Genomic DNA, 25,733 nt, shown 5'->3' on the forward strand with positions numbered 1-25,733 from the left:
CAAACAAGTTATTCTTAAACATTGGATTTATAAGACTGCTCCCTCCTTGCGAGAAGTACATCAGAAAATGCTGAGGATTCTATATTATGATAGGTACTATACTCTCCCAAATATAGAGAAGGGTATACTTCTATTCTATAAAAAATGGAGACCATATATCATCACTTTATCACAAGATATACAAACTCGTATTTTCGCACGCTTTGGGTCCAAAGAATGGAGTCAACATGAGCAAATACTATATGTTGGTTGACCTTTGATGAGAGTGAACAATTGCCGATTATTGCTTTTTGTCACATTATGTTGGCCTTCTATATGTTAAAACCCTTATACTACTGTATAAATGTACAAATGTGAGACATGTCATTACGTGAGTTAAGATTTTAGCATGGAAACCACCAAGAGGACACGGATGGTGCCTCCTTCTGCCTCTTGCCTTGATATGTCAAGACCTTCATCATCGCATCAACATAAGAAATTAGTAAAATACTATGAGTATCTTTGCTCCCTATTGTTACAGATTTCATAGTTCAAACCCCCCCCCCCAACAGCTTCTTTCTCTATCATTTCTTTTTCTCCTTCTACTCCATTCTATCTCTCTCTTTATGCTTCTATAAGTTAACTTTTACTTCTTCTAATTCAAAGATTTTGTGTTTATGCTTAAATATACCAACATGTATATTGTGAAGCGCAAGATTACAGACTACGAAACAATGAGTATCCCAGAGTTAGATGAAGCCATATATTATAACAATGTTTGTTTGATTGTGTATCATTATCTTTTTCTACGATGACTATGAGTATGTTGGTTCTTATTATGTAAAATGAATCTCTATGAAAAATAACAAAAAACGTTTATGACAAAAAAAAAATAGTAAACGTGGTACAAAATTTTAAAGGAAGATGGCGTAAGCTCATGGGTAGGATATGGGCTACAGATTGCAAAAGCAACCAGCGGAGGGTTCCTCTGGGACTTTGCAGAGCCGGTGTAGCTTGTTACATACAGGCGCTAAAGTGTCTTCATACTTATGACAACCCGTTACACAACCTATAGTAGTGTAAGTATATTTATACACGATGCTGAAGTTAGCTTCTTATTCGGCCAGCTTCTTATTCACTTCTTATTCAAGCTCCAGCTTCTTATTCACTTCTTATTCGAACTCCAGCTTCTTATTCAGATCATTCAGTTTTGCAAGGGTTAATGAGTCTTGGGTAACAAATTTGACACCGGAAATCAACAGAGTAGGTTCCCTTACATATGACCCACTTGTATTTTGCCTGGCCCAACGCTGTTTTGGGCATGAAATACACTGGCAAAGTGGGCACAAACACCATAATTTACCATTTTGAATAAGTAGCTGTAGTTTTGCAAGGGTTAACCAGTCTTGGGCCACAAATCTGACACCTGAAATCAACAGAGGGTGGTCACTTACATATGACCCACTTGTATTTTGCCTGGCCCAACGCTGTTTTGGGCATGAAATACACTGGCAAAGTGGGCACAAACACCATAATTTACCATTTTGAATAAGTAGCTGTAGTTTTGCAAGGGTTAACCAGTCTTGGGCCACACATTTGACCCCCAAAAACAACAGAGGGTGGTCACTTGCATGTGACCCACTTGTATTTTTCCTGGCCCAACGCTGTTTTGGGCATGAAATACACTGGCAAAGTGGGCACAAACACCATAATATACCATTTTGAATAAGTAGCTGTAGTTTTGCAAGGGTTAACCAGTCTTGGGCCACACATTTGACACCTGAAATCAACAGAGGGTGGTCACTTACATATGACCCAGTTGTATTTTGCCTGGCCCAACGCTGTTTTGGGCATGAAATACACTGTCAAAGTGGGCACAAACACCATAATTTACCATTTTGAATAAGTAGCTGTAGTTTTGCAAGGGTTAACCAGTCTTGGGCCACACATTTGACCCCCAAAAACAACAGAGGGTGGTCACTTGCATGTGACCCACTTGTATTTTTCCTGTCCCAACGCTGTTTTGGGCATGAAATACACCGGCAAAGTGGGCACAAACACCATAATTTACCATTTTGAATAAGTAGCTGTAGTTTTGCAAGGGTTAACCAGTCTTGGGCCACAAATCTGACACCTGAAATCAACAGAGGGTGGTCACTTACATATGACCCACTTGTATTTTGCCTGGCCCAACGCTGTTTTGGGCATGAAATACACTGGCAAAGTGGGCACAAACACCATAATTTACCATTTTGAATAAGTAGCTGTAGTTTTGCAAGGGTTAACCAGTCTTGGGCCACACATTTGACCCCCAAAAACAACAGAGGGTGGTCACTTGCATGTGACCCACTTGTATTTTTCCTGGCCCAACGCTGTTTTGGGCATGAAATACACTGGCAAAGTGGGCACAAACACCATAATTTACCATTTTGAATAAGTAGCTGTAGTTTTGCAAGGGTTAACCAGTCTTGGGCCACAAATCTGACACCTGAAATCAACAGAGGGTGGTCACTTACATATGACCCACTTGTATTTTGCCTGGCCCAACGCTGTTTTGGGCATGAAATACACTGGCAAAGTGGGCACAAACACCATAATTTACCATTTTGAATAAGTAGCTGTAGTTTTGCAAGGGTTAACCAGTCTTGGGCCACACATTTGACACCTGAAATTAACAGAGGGTGGTCACTTACATATGACCCAGTTGTATTTTGCTTGGCCCAACGCTGTTTTGGGCATGAAATACACTGGCAAAGTGGGCACACACACCATAATTTACCATTTTGAATAAGTAGCTGTAGTTTTGCAAGGGTTAACCAGTCTTGGGCCACAAATCTGACACCTGAAATCAACAGAGGGTGGTCACTTACATATGACCCACTTGTATTGACCCAAATGTGTGGCCCAAGACTGGTTAACCTTTGCAAAACTACAGCTACTTATTCAAAATGGCAATTTATAAAATGGTTTTTGTGCCCACTTTGCCAGTGTATTTCATGCCCAAAACAGCGTTGGGCCAAGCAAAATACAAGTGGGTCATATGTAAGTGACCACCCTCTGTTAATTTCAGGTGTCAAATGTGTGGCCCAAGACTGGTTAACCCTTGCAAAACTACAGCTACTTATTCAAAATGGTAAATTATGGTGTTTGTGCCCACTTTGCCAGTGTATTTCATGCCCAAAACAGAGTTGGGCCAAGCAAAATACAACTGGGTCATATGTAAGTGACCACCCGCTGTTGATTTCAGGTGTCAGATGTGTGGCCCAAGACTGGTTAACCCTTGCAAAACTACAGCTACTTATTCAAAATGGTAAATTATGGTGTTTGTGCCCACTTTGCCAGTGTATTTCATGCCCAAAACAGCGTTGGGCCAGGCAAAATACAAGTGGGTCATATGTAAGGGAACCTAATCTGTTGATTTCAGGTGTCAAATTTGTTACCCAAGACTCATTAACCCTTGCAAAACTGAATGATCTGAATAATAAGAATTTACTCACCGGTAATTCTATTTCTCGTAGTCCGTAGTGGATGCTGGGAACTCCGTAAGGACCATGGGGAATAGCGGGCTCCGAAGGAGGCTGGGCACTCTAGAAAGATTTATGACTACCTGGTGTGCACTGGCTCCTCCCACTATGACCCTCCTCCAAGCCTCAGTTAGGACACTGTGCCCGGACGAGCAGACATAATAAGGAAGGATTTAGAATCCCGGGTAAGACTCTTACCAGCCACACCAATCACACCGTACAACTCGTGATACTATATCCAGTTTGACAGTATGAAAACAACTGAGCCTCTCAACAGATGGCTCAACAATAACCCTTTAGTTAACAGTAACTATGTACAAGTATTGCAGACAATCCGCACTTGGGATGGGCGCCCAGCATCCACTACGGACTACGAGAAATAGAATTACCGGTGAGTAAATTCTTATTTTCTCTAACGTCCTAGTGGATGCTGGGAACTCCGTAAGGACCATGGGGATTATACCAAAGCTCCCAAACGGGCGGGAGAGTGCGGATGACTCTGTAGCACCGAATGAGAGAACTCCAGGTCCTCCTCAGCCAGGGTATCAAATTTGTAGAATTTTGCAAACGTGTTTGCCCCTGACCAAGTAGCTGCTCGCCAAAGTTGTAAAGCCGAGACCCCTCGGGCAGCCGCCCAAGATGAGCCCACCTTCCTTGTGGAATGGGCATTTACAGATTTTGGCTGTGGTATGCCTGCCACAGAATGTGCAAGCTGAATTGTACTACAAATCCAGCGAGCAATAGACTGCTTAGAAGCAGGAGCACCCAGCTTGTTGGGTGCATACAGGATAAACAGCGAGTCAGTTTTCCTGACTCCAGCCGTCCTGGAAACATATATTTTCAGGGCCCTGACAACGTCTAGCAACTTGGAGTCCTCCAATTCACTAGTAGCCGCCGGCACCACAATAGGCTGGTTCAGGTGAAACGTTGACACCACCTTAGGGAGAAATTGGGGACGAGTCCTCAACTCTGCCCTATCCATATGGAAAATCAGATAAGGGCTTTTACATGATAAAGCCGCTAATTCTGACAATCGCCTGGCTGAAGCCAAGGCTAATAACATGACCACTTTCCACGTGAGATATTTCAGATCCACGGTTTTTAGTGGCTCAAACCAATGTGATTTTAAGAAACTCAACATCACGTTGAGATCCCAAGGTGCCACAGGAGGCACAAACGGGGGCTGAATATGCAGCACTCCATTTACAAAAGTCTGAACTTCAGGTACTGAAGCTAGTTCTTTTTGAAAGAAAATCGACAGAGCCGAGATCTGTACTTTAATGGAGCCTAGTTTTAGGCCCATATCCACTCCTGCTTGCAGGAAATGCAGAAATCGACCTAGTTGAAATTCCTCTGTTGGGGCCTTAATGGCCTCGCACCATGCAACATATTTTCGCCATATGCGGTGATAATGCGTTGCCGTAACATCTTTCCTGGCCTTAATAAGCGTAGGAATTACTTCTTCCGGAATACCCTTTTCCTTTAGGATCCGATGTTCAACCGCCATGCCGTCAAACGCAGCCGCGGTAAGTCTTGGAACAGACAGGGCCCCTGCTGTATCAGGTCCTGTCTGAGCGGTAGAGGCCACGGGTCCTCTTAGAGCATCTCTTGAAGTTCCGGGTACCACGCTCGTCTTGGCCAATCCGGAACCACGAGAATCGTGTTTACTCCTCGCTTTCTTATTATTCTCAATACCTTTGGAATGAGAGGCAGAGGAGGGAACACATAAACCGACTGGTACACCCACGGTGTCACTAGAGCGTCCACAGCTATCGCCTGAGGGTCCCTTGACCTGGCGCAATATCTTTTTAACTTTTTGTTGAGACGGGACGCCATCATGTCCACCTGTGGTTTTTCCCAACGGTTTACCAGCATCTGGAAGACTTCTGGGTGAAGTCCCCACTCTCCCGGGTGGAGGTCGTGTCTGCTGAGGAAGTCTGCTTCCCAGTTGTCCACTCCCGGAATGAACACTGCTGACAGTGCTAGTACATGATTCTCCGCCCATCTGAGAATTCTTGTGGCTTCTGCCATCGCCATCCTGCTTCTTGTGCCGCCCTGTCGATTTACATGGGCGACTGCCGTGATGTTGTCTGACTGGATCAGCACCGGCTGGTGTAGGAGCAGGGCTTTTGCTCGACTTAGGGCATTGTAGATGGCCCTTAGTTCCAGAATATTTATGTGAAGGGAAGTCTCCTGACTCGACCATAGTCCTTGGAAGTTTTTTCCCTGTATGACTGCCCCCCAGCCTCGAAGGCTGGCATCCGTGGTCACCAGGACCCAGTCCTGTATTCCGAACCTGCAGCCCTCTAGAAGATGGGCACTCTGCAGCCACCACAGTAGAGACACCCTGGTTCTTGGAGACAGGGTTATTAAGCGATGCATCTGAAGATGCGATCCGGACCACTGGTCCAACAGGTCCCACTGAAAGATTCTGGCATGGAACCTGCCGAAGGGAATTGCTTCGTAAGAAGCCACCATCTTCCCCAGGACCCGTGTGCAGCGATGCACTGATACTTGTTTTGGTTTCAGGAGGTCTCTGACTAGAGATGACAACTCCCTGGCTTTCTCCTCCGGGAGAAACACTTTCTTCTGGACTGTATCCAGAATCATACCCAGGAACAGTAGCCGTGTCGTCGGAACCAGCTGTGACTTTGGGATATTCAGAATCCAGCCGTGCTGGTGCAGCACCTCCTGAGATAGTGCTACTCCCACCAACAACTGTTCCTTGGACCTCGCTTTTATTAGGAGATCGTCCAAGTACGGGATAATTAAAACTCCCTTTCTTCGAAGGAGTATCATCATTTCCGCCATAACCTTGGTAAATACCCTCGGTGCCGTGGACAGTCCAAACGGCAGCGTCTGGAATTGGTAATGGCAATCCTGTACCACAAATCTGAGGTACTCCTGGTGAGGATGGTAAATGGGGACATGTAGGTAAGCATCCTTGATGTCCAGGGATACCATGTAATCCCCCTCGTCCAGGCTTGCAATAACCGCCCTGAGCGATTCCATCTTGAACTTGAATTTCTTTATGTACGTGTTCAAGGATTTCAAATTTAGAATGGGTCTCACCGAACCGTCCGGTTTCGGTACCACAAATAGTGTGGAATAATAACCCCGGCCTTGTTGAAGTAGGGGTACCTTGATTATCACCGGCTGGGAATACAGCTTGTGAATTGCCGCTAGCACCGCCTCCCTGTCTGAGGGAGCAATCGGCAAGGCAGATTTTAGGAACCGGTGGGGTGGGGACGCCTCGAATTCCAGCTTGTACCCCTGAGATACTATTTGTAGGATCCAGGGATCCACCTGTGAGCGAACCCACTGATCGCTGAAATTTTTGAGGCGACCCCCCACCGTACCTGGCTCCGCCTGTGGAGCCCCACCATCATGCGGCGGACTTGGAAGAAGAAGCGGGGGAGGACTTTTGCTCCTGGGAACCTGCTGTTTGTTGCAGCCTTTTTCCCCTACCTCTGCCTCTGGACAGAAAGGACCCGCCTTTTCCACGCCTGTTTTTCTGGGTCCGAAAGGACTGAACCTGATAAAACGGCGCCTTCTTAGGCTGTGAGGGGACATGGGGTAAAAATGCTGACTTCCCAGACGTTGCTGTGGAAACTAGGTCCGAGAGACCATCCCCAAATAATTCCTCACCCTTATATGGTAACACTTCCATGTGCTTTTTTGAATCCGCATCTCCTGTCCACTGGCGAGTCCATAAGCCTCTCCTAGCAGAAATGGACAATGCACTTACTTTAGATGCCAGTCGGCAGATTTCCCTCTGTGCATCTCTCATATATAAGACTGAGTCTTTTATATGGTCTATGGTTAACAGGATCGTGTCTCTGTCTAATGTGTCAATATTTTCTGACAGTTTATCTGACCACGCAGCGGCAGCACTGCACATCCAAGCTGACGCAATAGCTGGCCTAAGTATAATGCCTGTGTGTGTATATACAGACTTCAGGATCGCCTCCTGCTTTCTATCAGCAGGTTCCTTGAGGGCGGCCGTATCCGGAGACGGTAGTGCCACCTTTTTAGACAAACGTGTGAGCGCTTTATCCACTCTAGGGGGTGTTTCCCAACGTGACCTATCCTCTGGCGGGAAAGGGAACGCCATTAGTACCTTCTTAGGAATTACCAATTTTTTATCAGGGAAAGCCCACGCTTCTTCACACACTTCATTTAATTCATCTGATGGGGGAAAAACTACGGGTAGTTTTTTCTCTCCAAACATAATACCCTTTTTAGTGGTACCTGTAGTTATATCAGAAATGTGTAACACCTCTTTCATTGCCTCAATCATGCAGTGAATGGCCTTAGTGGGCATCAGGTTAGACTCATCATCGTCGACACTGGTGTCAGTATCAGTGTCGACATCTGGGTCTGCTTGAGGTAGCGGGCGTTTTAGAGCCCCTGATGACCCATGCGACGCCTGGGCAGGCACGAGCTGAGAAGTCGGCTGTCCCACATTTGGCATGTCGTCGATTTTCTTATATAGGGAGTCTATACGTGCACTCATTACTTTCCATAAGCCCATCCACTCAGGTGTCTGCCCCGCAGGGGGTGACATCCCTTCTAAAGGCATCTGCTCCGCCTCCACATCATTATCCTCATCAAACATGTCGACACAGCCGTACCGACACACCGCACACACACAAGGAATGCTCCGAATGAGGACAGGACCCACAAAAGCCCTTTGGGGGGACAGAGTGAGAGTATGCCAGCACACACCAGAGCGCTATATAATGCAGGGACTAACTGAGTTATGTCCCCTATAGCTGCTTTTTTATATAATATATATATTGCGCCTAAATGTAGTGCCCCCCCTCTCTGTTTTTACCCTGTTCTGTAGTGTAGACTGCAGGGGAGAGCCAGGGAGCTTCCTTCCAGCGGATCTGTGAAGGAGAAATGGCGCCAGTGTGCTGCAGGAGATAGCTCCGCCCCTTTTCCGCGGCCTATTCTCCCGCTTTTTTCCATATTCTGGCAGGGGTATTTTCCACATATATAGCCTCTGGGACTATATATTGTGGAGTTTTTGCCAGCCAAGGTGCTATTATTGCTTCTCAGGGCGCCCCCCCCCAGCGCCCTGCACCCTCAGTGACCGGAGTATGAAGTGTGTATGAGGAGCAATGGCGCACAGCTGCAGTGCTGTGCGCTACCTTGGTGAAGACTGATGTCTTCTGCCGCCGTTTTTCCGGACCTCTTCTTGCTTCTGGCTCTGTAAGGGGGACGGCGGCGCGGCTCCGGGACCGAACACCAAGGACTGGGCCTGCGGTCGATCCCTCTGGAGCTAATGGTGTCCAGTAGCCTAAGAAGCCCAATCCGTCTGCAAGCAGGCGAGTTCGCTTCTTCTCCCCTTAGTCCCTCGCTGCAGTGAGCCTGTTGCCAGCAGGTCTCACTGAAAATAAAAAACCTAAATCTATACTTTCTTTCTAAGGGCTCAGGAGAGCCCCTAGTGTGCATCCAACCTCGGCCGGGCATGAAATCTAACTGAGGCTTGGAGGAGGGTCATAGTGGGAGGAGCCAGTGCACACCAGGTAGTCATAAATCTTTCTAGAGTGCCCAGCCTCCTTCGGAGCCCGCTATTCCCCATGGTCCTTACGGAGTTCCCAGCATCCACTAGGACCTTAGAGAAAAGAAGCTGGAGTTCGAATAAGAAGTGAATAAGAAGCTAGAGCTTGAATAAGAAGTGAATAAGAAGCTGGCCGAATAAGAAGCTAACTTCAGCATCGTTATTTATACACATATAACCATATTGCCTATGTAAAAGCATCTGCTCAGGACGGAGCAAAATGTGCTATAATAAATACATTTCTTGGGCACACTGACATCCGTGCACCCTGACCCGATGTGTCCCTGCTATTGGTAGCTAATGCGATATGTAGTATATATAACAACCTGCTGGGATGAGGGCGGCGTCACACAGACCTGTCACAGGCGGTGACTGTGAGTGACAAGCGGGAGGCGGAGCGGCTCCTGTTACACCGGAGGGGGATTAGCCATTAGCTTGGCGACGGTGACATAGGAGAGGGGGGAGCGCGGTGATACCGGGCCGGGTCCTGACAGGCGTGGGCAGGTCGGTGACCCCGGGACATGCAGGATGGACGGGCGCTATCACTGTGCTGCCCGGGACGGGTTCCTGGACGTCTTGAAGGAGGCCACCAGGAGAGATCTGAACTCGCCCGATGAGGATGGAATGACCCCAACCCTATGGGCGGCTTACCATGGACATCTCGGAGCTCTCAGAGTAATTGTCAGCCGAGGGTGAGATACATCGCTTACACTCACTACTAGTGTGCTGCTTGCACTAGTGTTCCCTTCTCCATCCCCCGGGGTGCTCAGCAGGGTGCATGGCTCCCTATGTGCAATATTCCTGTGTGACCGGCTCCCATATTGTCATTAATTATCGTAGACCACTTACACTGTTGTGTTGTGTGCAAGGGAACTATGGACTCACGTTTCACATGTATTTGTAGGACTGTAGGTAGAAGCAAGTAAAGCTAGGTACACACTTACACTTGTACGATGTGGCAGTGTGATGTAAGAATATATTGTATTGCTGTACTGAAACGATGTGTGAACGATGTGTGCCTGGCCGATCGGATGGGCGACGGGACCTTGCATCGTGCAGTGCATTCACACTTGCACGATGCAGGGGGCAATGGCGCAATGTTCTCTGTGCTTCTGGTTGTCTGTGCAGCATGGCCGACTAGAAGAAAACACATGCGACCCGCAGAAGTGCGCAATCAGACATACACACTGAACAATGTGCCCGATTTCAGAATTAAGGCCTGTACACACTGGCCGATATATCGCGGGTCCGTCGGCCAGATTTGTCTGTGAACTCCGTCGTTCACATACATATCGCGTCGGCCCCGCAGTACAGCCGACGGCCAATATATCTACCGATATATTGGCACATCGCTGTGTGTGTACGGGCGGTCGGCCGACCGCCCATACACATGCTGCGGCAGCCGGCGGTGATTGACAGCCGAACTGGGTGGGCGTGTGTATACGCCCGCCCAGTTCATGACGTCAGTCTGCGACAGATTGGGCAGTGTGTATGCACAGCACACCTTCCGATCCGTCCATAGATATATCTGCCGGTCAGTTGATCAGCAGATATATCTATCAGTGTGTACCCACCATTAGAATCATCTTTATTGGCCAGGTATACTTGCGTATACTAGGATTTTGTATTCAGTTTGCTATACAACAGCCAAGTAGGTAACAGATAAGCAGGTGGTGGGAGGGCAAGTAAAGTCAGACAGATAGGTATACCGTAGGGACACAAGTGAGTCATTTGCCGGGGCCGATATCCTTATTGTAACAAAACAGTGTCATCTGTGGTATCATCCCTCCTGAGGTGCAGCACATCAGATGGGACGCTGCTACCACCCAATTCATGAAACAGTGAATTTGGGAGTATACACTATATACAATGGTCCTTGCTTTCCATGACAGATGACAAGATCAAGCAATATATTATATAGTGTGTACCACCTTAAGACCCAACAATATGCATTATACAGAGAAGCTATAGTATTGCAGATGATGACAGATGTCCTATAGGATATTTATTGTACCTATGGGGCCTATTTATTATTTTTGTCTATATTGTATCTGCACTTTTCACCGATGTTCACAAGTGCATAGCTCTCATTGGGGGTCATTCCGAGTTGATCGCTCGCTAGCAGTTTTTAGCAGTCGTGCAAACGCTAAGCCGCTGCCCTCTGGGAGTGTATTTTAGCTTAGCAGAAGTGCAAACGAAAGGATCGCAGAGCGGCTACAAAAAAAAATTGTGCAGTTTCAGAGTAGCTCCAGACCTACTCCTAGCTTGCGATGACTTCAGTCTGTTCAGTTCCGGATTTGACGTCACAAACACACCCTGCGTTCTCCCAACCACGCCTGCGTTTTTCCTGGCACGCCTGGGTTTTTTCGAACACTCCCTGAAAACGGTCAGTTGACACCCAGAAACGCCCACTTCATGTCAATCACTCTGCGGCCAGCAGTGCGACTGAAAAGCTTCGCTAGACCTTGTGTAAAACTGCATCGGCAGTTGTGAAAGTACGTCGCGCGTGTGCATTGCGCCGCATACGCATGCGCAGAAGTTCCTTTTTTTGCTTCATCACTGCGCAGAGAACATTTTCAACTAGCGATCAACTCGGAATGACCACCAATGCTCCTTATGGGGGCTGCAGGAATATGACAAGCAAAAACGAAAAGGCAAATCAAAAAATCATACATTTCTCATCACTTTTCCCTTTACTATATATGCAGAAATGAAAAAGATTGCTCTTTACAGCTCAATGCTGCAGAATGGTTTCTTTTTTTGTGCATTTATGCATAGATACTTTAGTAAGATGTCTCCTTAAACTGTCATTTCATATCGCCACATATTACAGCAATAATAAATCATTTTTATTGCCTATTTATAAAAATTATTTTGCCAAGTCAGTGGCACTTATAAGAGCTTGTCCCTGTGAAGAGCACATAGTAAATACATAGCTTACACTATCACCTTCTGGCAAACCTGGCTTCTCTCTGCATACGTGGTAACGCGGCCGTGTGGCAATACATGTGCACTTATAAATAGGCTGCTGGGTAGGAGTCAGAAGATCCCCCTCGTTATGTGAAATGTGAAAATATAGCCTATCTATAGGCTTGAATGGCATTAGCATACCCTCCAACTGTACCTCTTTGGCTGGTACAGTACCGTTTTTTTATGGTCTGTACCGGCCAAAAAGGGCTTTGTACCGATTTTTGACTCACCAAATTTCCATTGAAAGTATAGGAAAGGGGTGTGGCCACGCTCCTTTACCTGTGGCCACGTCCCTTTTCCTAATTTGTACAGGTTTTTGAGTATAAAATGTTGGAGGGTATGCATTAGATGTTGTGCCAAGCTCTTTAACCTTCGGTCAGGCGTAATGTTCGAAGTCACATAAACGGGCGCAATGAGCCCAATAGGCACAACATAAAAATAATGCGTTTGTAACATAAAAATGTCTTCATTTTCGTTAAATCATCCAGAAACAACATTTCTGAGGGGTTTAAAACAAATTAAATGAATAGTTTATGGAAAACAGTGGCATTTTATTCAAAGAAAGTAAAGGTACACATGGTGAGATTTGGGCTATGCCCGATTCTTACTGCGCGACATGGACTGTGGTCGGTATTGCAAGCAAAGATGACTGTGTATGTGATACCGATTTTGGCTAAGTGACAATTTTGACTATCTTTTACACAAGATAGTCAAAATTGACTTGCCTGCACAGTCTATTTTTGCTTGCTCTGACAATCTCGCGGACTGCACATCGGCATCGCAAGTGGTGTACACACAGTGCAATATGCACTAACTTTCCTTACGATTTTGACTATATAGTCAAAATCGTAAGAAAAGTTAAGTGCATATCGCACCGTGTGTACACAGCTTTATTCTGGCAGTTATGAAACGTTTATACATTTTTCATCAACACCAAGTAATTATAGAAAAAACAATGTGCTTGATACATCGCTTTGTTTACTACGTTCACTGTGGAAGGTGGAGACAAAACTGACTTACAGGTGAAACTCAGAAAATTAGAATATCGTGCAAAAGTTAATTTATTTCAGTAATTCAACTTAAAAGCTGAAACTAATATATTATATAACCTGACCTGAGAAAGATGAGAGACATGAGAACAAACTATGCAGAAGAGCTGAAGCTATTGAAGCATCCTGGTCTTCCATAACACCTCAGCAGTGCCACATGCTGATAGAATCCATGCCACGCCGCAATGAGGCAATAATTCATGCAAAAGGGGCCCAAACCAAGTACTGAGTACATATGCATGATTATACTTTTCAGAGGGCCGACATTTCTGTATTTAAAATCCTTTTTTTATTGATTTTCTGTAATATTCTAATTTTCTGAGATTTTGGATTTGGAGCAGAGGCGTAACTAGGGTAGGGCGAGTGGGGCACGTGCCCTGGGCGCCTTGGCAGGCCCAGGAGAGGGGGGCGCCGCCGGCGGCCAGGGTATCATGCCCCACTCGCCCCCGTCACGCCGTAATGTGAGGGGAGGACAGCGCAGCGTCTCTCCCTCCCCTCACCGCCGCTGCCAGCACTGTGTCCGGTCTCCGGCGGCGTTAGCCAATCAGAGCTTGTGGACCGGCTCCTGATTGGCTGCCGGTCCGCGAGCTCTGATTGGCTAGCGAACCGGTGCCACACAGCCGCCGGAGACCTGGAGCGGTGAGGGGAAGGAGAGGCGCTGCGCTCTCCTCCCCTCACATATCAGAGGCGAGCCACAAGCGGTGAGTGACCGGGGGGGGGGGGGAGCACAGTGGGGCATGTAACTGGCACATTGGGGCATGTATCTGGCACATTGGGGCATGTATCTGGCACAGTGGGGCATGTAACTAGCACAGTTGGGCATGTATCTGGCACAGTGGGGCATGTATCTGGCACAGTGCGGCATGTAACTGGCACTGTGGGGCATGTATCTGGCACTGTGGGGCAATGTATCTGGCACTGTGGGGCAATGTATCTGGCACTGTGGGGCATGTATCCGGCACTGTGGGGCATGTATCCGGCACTGTGGGGCATTGTAACTGGCACTGTGGGGCATTGTAACTGGCACTGTGGGGCAATATATCTGGCACTGTAGGGCATTGTATCAGGCACTGTGGGGCATTGTATCTGGCACTGTGGGGCATTGTATCTGGCACTGTGGGGCAATGTAACTGGCACTGTGGGTCATTTTCAGTGGCCACACCCCTTCTGGTGCATGGTCACACCCCTTCTGGTGCGTGGTCACGCCCATTTCTCTTACGTCCTAGAGGATACTGGGGACTCCATAAGGACCATGGGGGATAGACGGGCTCCGCAGGAGACATGGGCACTTTAAGAAAGAACTTTAGGTATGGGTGTGCACTGGCTCCTCCCTCTATGCCCCTCCTCCAGACCTCAGTTTACTACTGTGCCCAGAGGAGACTGGGTGCATTACAGGGAGCTCTCCTGAGTTTCCTGAAAGAAAGTATATTTGTTAGGTTTTTTATTTTCAGGCAGCCTGCTGGCAACAGACTCCCTGCATCGAGGGACTGAGGGAATAGAAACAGACCTGCTTTAATGTTTGGCTCTGTTTCTTAGGCTACTGGACACCATTAGCTCCAGAGGGATCGGTACGCAGGTCTCACCCTCGCCGTACGTCCCAGAGCCGCGCCGCCGTCCTCCTCGCAGAGCCGGAAGATAGAAGCCGGGTGAGTATGAGAAGAAAGAAGACTTCAGAGGCGGCAGAAAACTTCAGATCTTCACTGAGGTAACGCACAGCAGTAAAGCTGTGCGCCATTGCTCCCACACAGCACACACAAACGGCAGTCACTGTAAGGGTGCAGGGCGCAGGGGACACACCCTGGGCAGCAATAAAACCTCTTTTTCTGGCAAATGTGTATATATACAGCTGGGCACTGTATATATAAAGAGCCCCAGCCAGGTTTTTTCGATGTTTGAAAAGACAGAGGGTTTTAAAGAGGGGGGGGGGGGGGGCACATAATTGGCGCAATATACAGATTACAGCGCTATCTGGGTAAACATATTGTGTGTTTTTACCTGGGTCATTAGCGCTGGGTGTGTGCTGGCATACTCTCTCTCTGTCTCTCCAAAGGGCCTTGTGGGGGAACTGTCTTCAGATAAGAGGATTCCCTGTGTGTTTGGTGTGTCAGTACGCGTGTGTCGACATGTCTAAGGTAGAAGGCTCTCCTAGGGAGGAGGTGGAGCAAATGAATGTGGTGTCTCCGTCGACAACGCCGACACCTGACTGGATGGATATGTGGAATGTTTTAAGTGCTAATGTGAATTTATTACACAAAAGATTAGACAAAGCTGAGGCTAGGGAACAGTCAGGGAGTCAACCCATGTCTGTCCCTATGTCGCAGGGACCTTCGGGGTCTCAAAAGCGCCCACTATCCCAAATAGTAGACACTGATACCGACACGGATTCTGTCTCCAGTGTCGACTACGATGATGCAAAGTTACAGCCAAAATTGTCTAACTGTATTCGATATATGATTATTGCAATAAAAGATGTTTTGCATATCACAGAGGAACCCCCTGTCCCCGACACGAGGGTACACATGTATAAGGGGAAGAAACATGAGGTAACCTTTCCCCCTTCTCATGAGCTGAACGAGTTGTGTAAAAAAGCGTGGGAATCTCCAGACAAAAAACTGCAGATTCCCAAAAGGATTCTTATGGCGTATCCTTTCCCGCCAAAGGACAGGATACAGTGGGAATCCTCCCCTAGGGTGGACAAGGCGTTGACACGCTTATCCAAAAAGGTAGTGCTGCCATCCCAAGATACGGCTACCCTAAGGGGTCCTGCTGATCGCTAGCAGGAGGTTATTTTGAAGCCCATTTACACACATTCTGGTACTTTACTCAGACCGGCTATTGCGTCGGCTTGGGTTTGTAGCGCGGTAGCAGCGTGGACAGATACCTTATCAGCGGAGATTGAGACCCTGGATAAGGATACCATCTTATTGACCCTAGGACATATAAAAGATGCTGTCTTACATATGAGAGATGCTCAAAGAGACATTGCTTTGCTGGGTTATAGAGTCAACGCTATGTCGATTTCTGCTAGACGAGTCCTATGGACCCGGCAATGGACAGGTGATGCCGACTCAATAAGGCATATGGAGGTTTTACCTTACAAGGGTGAGGAATTGTTTGGAGAAGGTCTCTCGGACCTGGTCTCCACGGCTACAGCTGGTAAATCCAATTTTTTGCCTTATATTCCCTCACAGCCTAAGAAAGCGCCACATTATCAAATGCAGTCCTTTCGGTCAGAGAGAAACAAGAAAGTACGAGGTGCGTCCTTTCTTGCCAGCGGTAAGGGCAGAGGAAAGAAGCTGCACAACACAGCTAGTTCCCAGGAACAGAACTCCTCCCCGGCCTCTACAAAATCCACCGCATGACGCTGGGGCTCCGCTACGGGAGTCCGCCCCAGTGGGGGCACGTCTTCGACTTTTCAGCCACATCTGGGTTCACTCACAGGTGGATTTCTGGGCAATAGAAATTGTTTCTCAGGGTTACAAGCTGGAATTCGAAGAGGTGCCTCCTCGCCGGTTTTTCAAATCGGCCCTGCCGGCTTCTCCGCCAGAAAGGGAGTTAGTGTTAAATGCAGTTCACAAATTGTATCTTCAACAGGTGGTGGTCAAAGTTCCCCTACTTCAACAAGGGAGAGGATATTACTCAACCCTGTTTGTAGTCCCGAAACCGGACGGTTCGGTCAGACCCATTTTAAATTTAAAATCCCTGAACCTATACTTGAAAAGGTTCAAGTTCAAGATGGAATCGCTCAGAGCGGTCATCACCAGCCTGGAGGGGGGGGATTTTATGGTATCCCTGGACATAAAGGATACATACCTTCATGTTCCCATATATCCACCTCATCAGGCGTACCTGAGATTTGCGGTACAGGATTTTCATTACCAATTTCAGACGTTGCCGTTTGGGCTTTCCACGGCCCCGAGGATTTTCACCAAGGTAATGGCGGAAATGTTGGTGCTCCTGCGCAAGCAGGGGGTCACAATTATCCCGTACTTGGACGATCTCCTCATAAAAGCGAGATCAAGAGAGCAGTTGCCGAGCAGTGTGTCACTTTCACTAAATGTGTTACAGCAACACGGCTGGATTCTCAATATCTCGAAGTCGCAGCTGGTTCCTACGACTCGTCTGACCTTCTTGGCCATGATTCTGGATACAGACCAGAAAAGTGTTTATCTTCTGATAGAAAAGGCTCAGGAACTCATGACCCTGATCAGGAACCTATTGAAGCCAAAACAGGTGTCAGTGCATCACTGCACTCGAGTCCTGGGAAAGATGGTGGCATCGTACGAGGCCATTCCTTTCGGCAGGTTCCATGCGAGGACCTTCCAATGGGACCTACTGGACAAGTGGTCCGGGTCACATCTACAGATTCATCAGTTGATCGCCCTGTCCCCCAGGGCCAGGGTATCTCTCCTGTGGTGGCTACAGAGTGCTCACCTTCTAGAGGGCCGCAGGTTCGGCATTCAGGACTGGGTTCTGGTGACCACGGATGCATCCTCCGAGGTTGGGGAGCAGTCACACAGGGAAGAAACTTCCAAGGACTTTGGACAAGTCAAGAGACTTGTCTTCACATCAACGTCCTGGAGCTGAGGGCCATATACAACGCCCTTCGTCAATCGGAGACCTTACTTCGTGACCTACCAGTTCTGATTCAGTCAGACAACATCACCGCGGTGGCTCATGTAAACCGCCAAGGCGGCACAAGGAGCAGAGTGGCGATGGCGGAAGCCGCCAGGATTCTTCACTGGGCGGAAAATCATATAAGCGCACTGTCAGCAGTGTTCATTCCGGGAGTGGACAACTGGGAAGCAGACTTCCTCAGCAGGCACAACCTGCATCCAGGAGAGTGGGGACTTCATCAGGAAGTCTTCGCACAGATTGCAAGTCAGTGGGGCCTGCCGCAGATAGACATGATGGCGTCCCGCCTCAACAAAAAGCTACAGTGGTATTGCGCCAGGTCAAAAGACCCTCAGGCGGTAGCTGTGGACGCCCTAGTGACACCGTGGGTGTTCCAGTCGGTCTATGTATTTCCTCCTCTTCCTCTCATCCCAAAGGTGTTGAGAATAATAAGAAAAAGAGGAGTACAGACAATTCTCATTGTTCCAGATTGGCCGCGAAGGGCCTGGTATCCGGATCTGCAGGAGATGCTCACAGAAGATCTGTGGCCTCTTCCTCTAAGAGAACAAGAAGCGACCAGGCACTGGTCCAAATTAAATAATGGTATAAATGTCTAAAAAACCAAATGTGGACAGTTGAAAAAGGTTAAACTCTTTTGAATTGTAGTCCTAGTTGGTGGTGCGCCCAGAGCCAGAAAGTACAAGTACTAACAACAGGAGAAAAAGAAAGCTCTTGTGTGGGCGCACTCTTATACAAAAAAGAAATTCTTTAAATGTGTGTCAAAAAGATATTTAAAACATCCATTTATTATTCAAGGTTAAAAAACTATTACCCATCTATGATCCAAAAGTGAAATAAGAAAGAGATATAACGAGTATACAAAAAATGTTAAAATGTTCTGGTCTTTGTTTGGAGAGGTTGTAGACACTTATTTGTCTGACAGCTGTCTCCCCTGACCAGTACAGAAATTCTGTATTAGTGAAACCAAGGAAGGAGAAAAGTGTGTATCTTCAAAGAGCCAATATGGTTGGATCTATGTTGTACACTTGGCTGGCGACCAGATGCTCAGATTACCCACGTATTGGGGCTGTCTGTTGCCGTGATTAAAGTCTGACGCTGGACTTATTATATACCAAAACAGGAGGGTGAAAGAAGATTAGTGGTGATACTGCTGTTGGTGGTCACCTTGAAAAGGAGTAGTACCTACTCTACAACACCGGGTATTCCCAGGAAGTCTCCTCTCCCGGTACTGACCCAGCCCAACGCCGTTTCGCTTCCAAGATCGAACGAGATCGGGCATTAGCGGCGTGGTATGGTAGTAGAGGAACTATATACCAATGAGAGTGCACCTATATAGGAGAATAAGGTAAAGTGTGGATCTGCTTTCCCGTTAGGCAGGGCGCAGCGACTCCCACTGCCGTGGTGTCACATGTCCTGGATCGTGGATGAGAGTCCACAGAAAAGTAGAAAAGTAGGAAAAAGTATAAGGAATAATCTTAATTAATTTTCACTTAATTAATAGTTATACATTATTCTTATTTGTGTTTTTTTATTTTATATTTTAATTCTCATATGAGATATGATAGAAGAAAGAAGTTCATAGGAGAACTCAAGCGTCAGACAGATTAATCAATCAAGTAGAAGTATGCACATATATTCTCTTCAATAGAGACATAAAATATTGCTATAGTGCAAAGATCATGCATGAATAGGACTCCTTTCTAATTACCAAAAATTTGTGGCAAATAATTAATTAATTTAAACAGCTGTAGTATCACTTACTGAAAGAGTAATTAATCTGGGCACAGTATTGAAAATTATGGTCCTTATGCATTATATACTGTGACACTGATAAGTTGCTTGCTGACCGCAAAAAAAACACAAAAAAACAGACAGGACTGAAAATTGCCTACTAGACCTGACTATGTTGATCTTATGCTAATAATATGTGTATACACGATCACCTATGAGCACTTGTGTAGCAAATGTGGATATACCCACACTGTCTATAAGACTGTGTCCTGATATGCTGATCATATTTAGAAGTCTGTCAGATGTAGGTATATATATATATATATATATATATATATATATATATAATCGTCTACCCAGTAAAAGCAGGTTTATAAGACTCAGAAAAAGTGACAGTCAGAAAAAGTCCTACCTGACGGCAATTAGTGCCAGCCGGTCCTCTTATGCGTAGGACTGGAATGGGCACTGTGACGCTATTGAGCTGCTAGGTGTATGGCCAAAAAAATGGAGCTCAAAATACCTAAATAGACCTGACTATATCATTCACATATTAATTGGATCCAGGAAGTGAACAAGCCCGTACGGGCGAAACGCGTTTTCCACGCAAGGAAGGACCCGCTGGCACCAACCGCTCTCAGGATAGGACTTTTTCACCCACTTCCCTGACGGTCACAATTGGAGTCTCGTAAGCCCGCACCCGCTGGGTGCACTACCACACTCATATACTCATATCTGACACATCATTCACTCATGTGTGACCAGCGTACCTGGATATAGCCTCATATCAGTATGGGCATATCCACATTGGCTGTACACTTATTTATATGCGAATAATACACACATATTTATTAATATGTGAATGATATAGTCAGGTCTATTTAGGTATTTTGAGCTCCATTTTTTTGGCCATACACCTAGCAGCTCAATAGCGTCACAGTGCCCATTCCAGTCCTACGCATAAGAGGACCGGCTGGCACTAATTGCCGTCAGGTAGGACTTTTTCTGACTGTCACTTTTTCTGAGTCTTATAAACCTGCTTTTACTGGGTAGACGATTATATATATATATATATATATATATATATATATACCTACATCTGACAGACTTCTAAATATGATCAGCATATCAGGACACAGTCTTATAGACAGTGTGGGTATATCCACATTTGCTACACAAGTGCTCATAGGTGATCGTGTATACACATATTATTAGCATAAGATCAACATAGTCAGGTCTAGTAGGCAATTTTCAGTCCTGTCTGTTTTTTTGTGTTTTTTTTGCGGTCAGCAAGCAACTTATCAGTGTCACAGTATATAATGCATAAGGACCATAATTTTCAATACTGTGCCCAGATTAATTACTCTTTCAGTAAGTGATACTACAGCTGTTTAAATTAATTAATTATTTGCCACAAATTTTTGGTAATTAGAAAGGAGTCCTATTCATGCATGATCTTTGCACTATAGCAATATTTTATGTCTCTATTGAAGAGAATATATGTGCATACTTCTACTTGATTGATTAATCTGTCTGACGCTTGAGTTCTCCTATGAACTTCTTTCTTCTATCATATCTCATATGAGAATTAAAATATAAAATAAAAAAACACAAATAAGAATAATGTATAACTATTAATTAAGTGAAAATTAATTAAGATTATTCCTTATACTTTTTCCTACTTTTCTACTTTTCTGTGGACTCTCATCCACGATCCAGGACATGTGACACCACGGCAGTGGGAGTCGCTGCGCCCTGCCTAACGGGAAAGCAGATCCACACTTTACCTTATTCTCCTATATAGGTGCACTCTCATTGGTATATAGTTCCTCTACTACCATACCACGCCGCTAATGCCCGATCTCGTTCGATCTTGGAAGCAAAACGGCGTTGGGCTGGGTCAGTACCGGGAGAGGAGACTTCCTGGGAATACCCGGTGTTGTAGAGTAGGTACTACTCCTTTTCAAGGTGACCACCAACAGCAGTATCACCACTAATCTTCTTTCACCCTCCTGTTTTGGTATATAATAAGTCCAGCGTCAGACTTTAATCACGGCAACAGACAGCCCCAATACGTGGGTAATCTGAGCATCTGGTCGCCAGCCAAGTGTACAACATAGATCCAACCATATTGGCTCTTTGAAGATACACACTTTTCTCCTTCCTTGGTTTCACTAATACAGAATTTCTGTACTGGTCAGGGGAGACGGCTGTCAGACAAATAAGTGTCTACAACCTCTCCAAACAAAGACCAGAACATTTTAACATTTTTTGTATACTCGTTATATCTCTTTCTTATTTCACTTTTGGATCATAGATGGGTAATAGTTTTTTAACCTTGAATAATAAATGGATGTTTTAAATGTCTTTTTGACACACATTTAAAGAATTTCTTTTTTGTATAAGAGTGCGCCCACACAAGAGCTTTCTTTTTCTCCTGTTGTTAGTGCCTCTTCCTCTAAGGCAGGACTTGTTGCAACAGGGGCCCTGTCTGTTCCAAGACTTACCGCATGGCGGTTGAACGCCGGATCCTAGCGGAAAAGGGCATTCCGGATGAGGTCATTCCTACTCTGATAAAGGCTAGGAAGGACGTGACAGCTAAACATTATCACCATATATGGCGAAAGTATGTTTCTTGATGTGAGGCCAGGAATGCTCCTACGGAAGAATTCCATCTGGGTCGTTTCCTTCACTTCCTACAAACTGGAGTGAATTTTGGCCTAAAATTAGGCTCCATTAAGGTTCAGATTTCGGCCTTATCCATTTTCTTTCAGAAAGAATTAGCTTCTCTCCCAGAAGTACAGACTTTTGTGAAGGGAGAGCTGCATATTCAGCCTCCTTTTGTACCTCCGGTGGCGCCTTGGGACCTTAATGTGGTATTGAGTTTCCTTAAATCGCACTGGTTTGAACCACTTCAAACGGTGGAGTTAAAATATCTCACTTGGAAGGTGGTCATGTTATTAGCCTTAGCTTCGGCTAGGCGTGTGTCGGAATTGGCGGCTTTGTCTCATAAAAGCCCCTATCTGGTTTTCCATATGGATAGAGTGGAATTGCGGACCCGTCCTCAATTTTTGCCTAAGGTGGTGTCATCTTTTCATATGAACCAACCTATTGTGGTGCCTGTGGCTACGCGAGACTTGGAGGATTCAGAGTCCCTTGATGTGGTCAGGGCTTTGAAAATTTACGTGGCCAGAACGTCTAGAGTCAGAAAAACAGAAGCACTGTTTGTCCTGTATGCAGCCAACAAGGTTGGCGCTCCTGCTTCAAAGCAGACTATTGCTCGCTGGATCTGTAACACGATTCAGCAGGCTCATTCTACGGCTGGATTGCCGTTACCAAAATCGGTCAAGGCCCATTCCACTAGGAAGGTGGGTTCTTCATGGGCGGCTGCCTGAGGGGTCTCGGCACTACAGCTGTGCCGAGCTGCTACTTGGTCGGGTTCAAACACCTTTGCAAAATTCTATAAGTTTGATACCCTGGCTGAGGCGGACCTCCTGTTTGCTCAATCGGTGCTGCTGAGTCATCCACACTCTCCCGCCCGTTTGCGAGCTTTGGTATAATCCCCATGGTCCTTACGGAGTCCCCAGCATCCTCTAGGACGTAAGAGAAAATAAGATTTTAAACCTACCGGTAAATATTTTTCTCGTAGTCCGTAGAGGATGCTGGGCGCCCGTCCCAAGTGCGGACTACTTCTGCAAGACTTGTATATAGTTTTGCTTACTAAAGGGTTATGTTATAGTTTCATCGGTCTCGGACTGATGCTATGTTGTTTTCATACTGTTAACTGGTTAGTATATCACAAGTTATACGGTGTGAATGGTGTGGGCTGGTATGAATCTTGCCCTTGGATTAACAAAAATCCTTTCCTCGTACTGTCCGTCTCCTCTGGGCACAGTTTCTCTAACTGCGGCCTGGAGGAGGGGCATAGAGGGAGGAGCCAGTGCACACCCATACCTAAAGTTCTTTCTTAAAGTACCCATGTCTCCTGCGAAGCCCGTCTATCCCCCATGGTCCTTACGGAGTCCCCAGCATCCTCTACGGACTACGAGAAAAAGATTTACCGGTAGGTTTAAAATCTTATTTTTTTCGCCCGCACATGCTTCTTTTGGTGGGTTTTTTTTTTTTGGGGGGGGGGAGGGGGGGCGCCATTTTCCATCTTGCCCTGGGCTCTGAAAACCCTAGTTACGCCTCTGATTTGGAGTTTTCAAATCTCAGTTTGCATGTCATGAGTCTATATAATATATCAGTTTCACCTTTTAAGTTGAATTACTGAACTAAATCAACTTTTGCACGATATTCTAATTTTCGGAGTTTCACCTGTATATGCTATCAAACATCATTAGATAAGTGACAGCTACACAACACCGCAAGCGGCGCTGTCGACTAGGAAAAGAGGGGGCGGGAAAATTGTGAGAGCTGTGCCTATCAGATCATTTGCACCTGACCGAAGGTTAAACTACTTATTTTACCAGCCTAGATACAAAGCTATGGGGGGGTCTTCCATAGATTTCTCTCATATCTCCTGCGGTACCATCATATTAAATATCCCTGATGCTTATATAATGCGAGTATCCTCTGAAATTCAAGTTTTCTACAGAACTACTTTAGTGAATAGGCCCCTATGCAGTGGCATATCTAGTGTTCCTGGCAGAATGGGGTGGGGGCAGGGAGCTGACGTGCACGGAGGGCTTCTTTGCGCTGCTCCCCAAAAAAAGCGCGTGATCATCCAAGGAGGGGGTGTGGCCCCGATGGAGTCACTCTTGGAGGCGTGTTCAGCACTAACAGAGGTGCCGGGCTTCTCTCAAGATCTCCCCTCATGGCATCTATTCACCCAGCTGCGATCGGAAACAGCATCTTTTCCTTTTCCTGTGGGACACTGCGGCCCGTGGGTGGGGATGGCACTGGGCAGGCTGTTTTAGCAGGGCACCACGAATAGAGCAGGACACATTTTGCCACTTTAAAATCTGGCAATGCACAGCACTGCTAAAATAACCGAGCGTGAACACTACACCCATCATAGGGGGTTCATGCACCCATTATAGATACGGTAGCTGTAATGGGTGCATGCATCCCCCTATAATGTATGCATGCACCCCTTTACTTTTGCCATCATTGCCTTCTTGTGTGCAATATATTAGCAACGTTGGCACATGCCATAGCCTTTTCTATCTTCTGTTTATGCGCCATCTTCTGAAAACTTCATATAGAATATAACACCACCAGCAAAAGGTAGTAAGGAACACTGCACATGGGACTTCCCCCATGTATTAATATCCCTGTGCTCCATGTAGGATACTGTTAAGTTGGTTTTGAGCGATCAGGCCACAGAAAACGTAACTGTATCAGTGATTATGATTCCATGGCCATATAGGTCACTTGTTCTGTTGGCAGTTTTCTATATGTTGCTTTTTGAAAATGTCATCTAGTCATTTTGGTGCAAACCAGTTTTTCACATGAAGAAGCTTAATAGCGTATTCTGTGTAAAGTGCGAGACTTTGTGCCAGTTCTCCTGTTTTTTTAGAGTGCCAATCATTTACATGACACCAACCTGGTTTTGCTGTGAACATGATTTCCGTTAAAAACAAAACAGAAGAACTCGCACAAAGTCTCAGACTTCCTGTTTCTCCCAGGCTATTACATACCCCCCATATATCTGACATGAATGCTAATTCTGAAATTAAGGAAAACCTATACCCACTTTTCCTATTAAATTCAATAAAATCCGAAAGTATGCATTGCGTGTTATCAATTTCACGTGAGAAAAAGATGTATGACCTAGGAATACTAATACTACCATGGGTAATTGTTTCACCGGGGGCTATTCAATTATGCCAGCATCCTTATCCCCCAATGCCACCATTTATTGGGTATTTGCATAATTCCCAAAAAGCAGCTGCCAGAGCCACGATAACACAACGAATTGGGAATTTATCCCATGTGTTATCGTGCGATTGCGGGTCCATTTTATCTAATTGGATACCACAATAATGACCATCAGTCATACATCGCTTTATCAGGCAGTTTTTTAGCATCCAAAAGCCAATAGGATACCCCCCTGAGATTTATATAAGCCTAATGTGCTAGGCAAGGCAAATCAACTACATTGCAGAGCAGGGATTATAAGGTAGTGCCCCCCTCTCCCCCAGGGGTCAGTGTATGTAGCTGCATAGTACACAAACACTGTGTATGTGTATGTCCACCCCTCCATCCCAGTCACTATGTATCAGTGTCTAGAGCCGTGTAACCTCCCCCCCCCCCCCTCCTCACACTCCCCCTTGT

General features: G+C 46.1%; 1 protein-coding gene and 2 pseudogenes across 3 annotated transcripts in view; 2 read left to right on the plus strand and 1 right to left on the minus strand.

Annotated features, from left to right (window-relative positions):
* The first annotated feature begins 9,419 nt into the window (after positions 1-9,419).
* Positions 9,420-25,733, plus strand: part of USH1G (USH1 protein network component sans) — a 91,949-nt gene continuing 75,635 nt past the window's right edge. For 2 of the 3 annotated variants that reach the window (XM_063960671.1, XM_063960672.1), the window contains exon 1: positions 9,420-9,764. In XM_063960671.1, the coding sequence (XP_063816741.1) occupies positions 9,601-9,764 (164 nt within the window). In that variant the 5' untranslated portion in view covers positions 9,420-9,600. The remainder of the gene's footprint in view (positions 9,765-25,733) is intronic. The other variant, XM_063960673.1, reaches the window with a different exon arrangement.
* LOC134893183 (5S ribosomal RNA) lies at positions 18,911-19,029 on the minus strand (annotated as a pseudogene).
* On the plus strand, positions 21,284-21,402 carry LOC134893467 (5S ribosomal RNA; annotated as a pseudogene).

Source organism: Pseudophryne corroboree, chromosome 3 (assembly GCF_028390025.1).
Source record: "Pseudophryne corroboree isolate aPseCor3 chromosome 3, aPseCor3.hap2, whole genome shotgun sequence".
NCBI classification, from domain to species: domain Eukaryota; kingdom Metazoa; phylum Chordata; class Amphibia; order Anura; family Myobatrachidae; genus Pseudophryne; species Pseudophryne corroboree.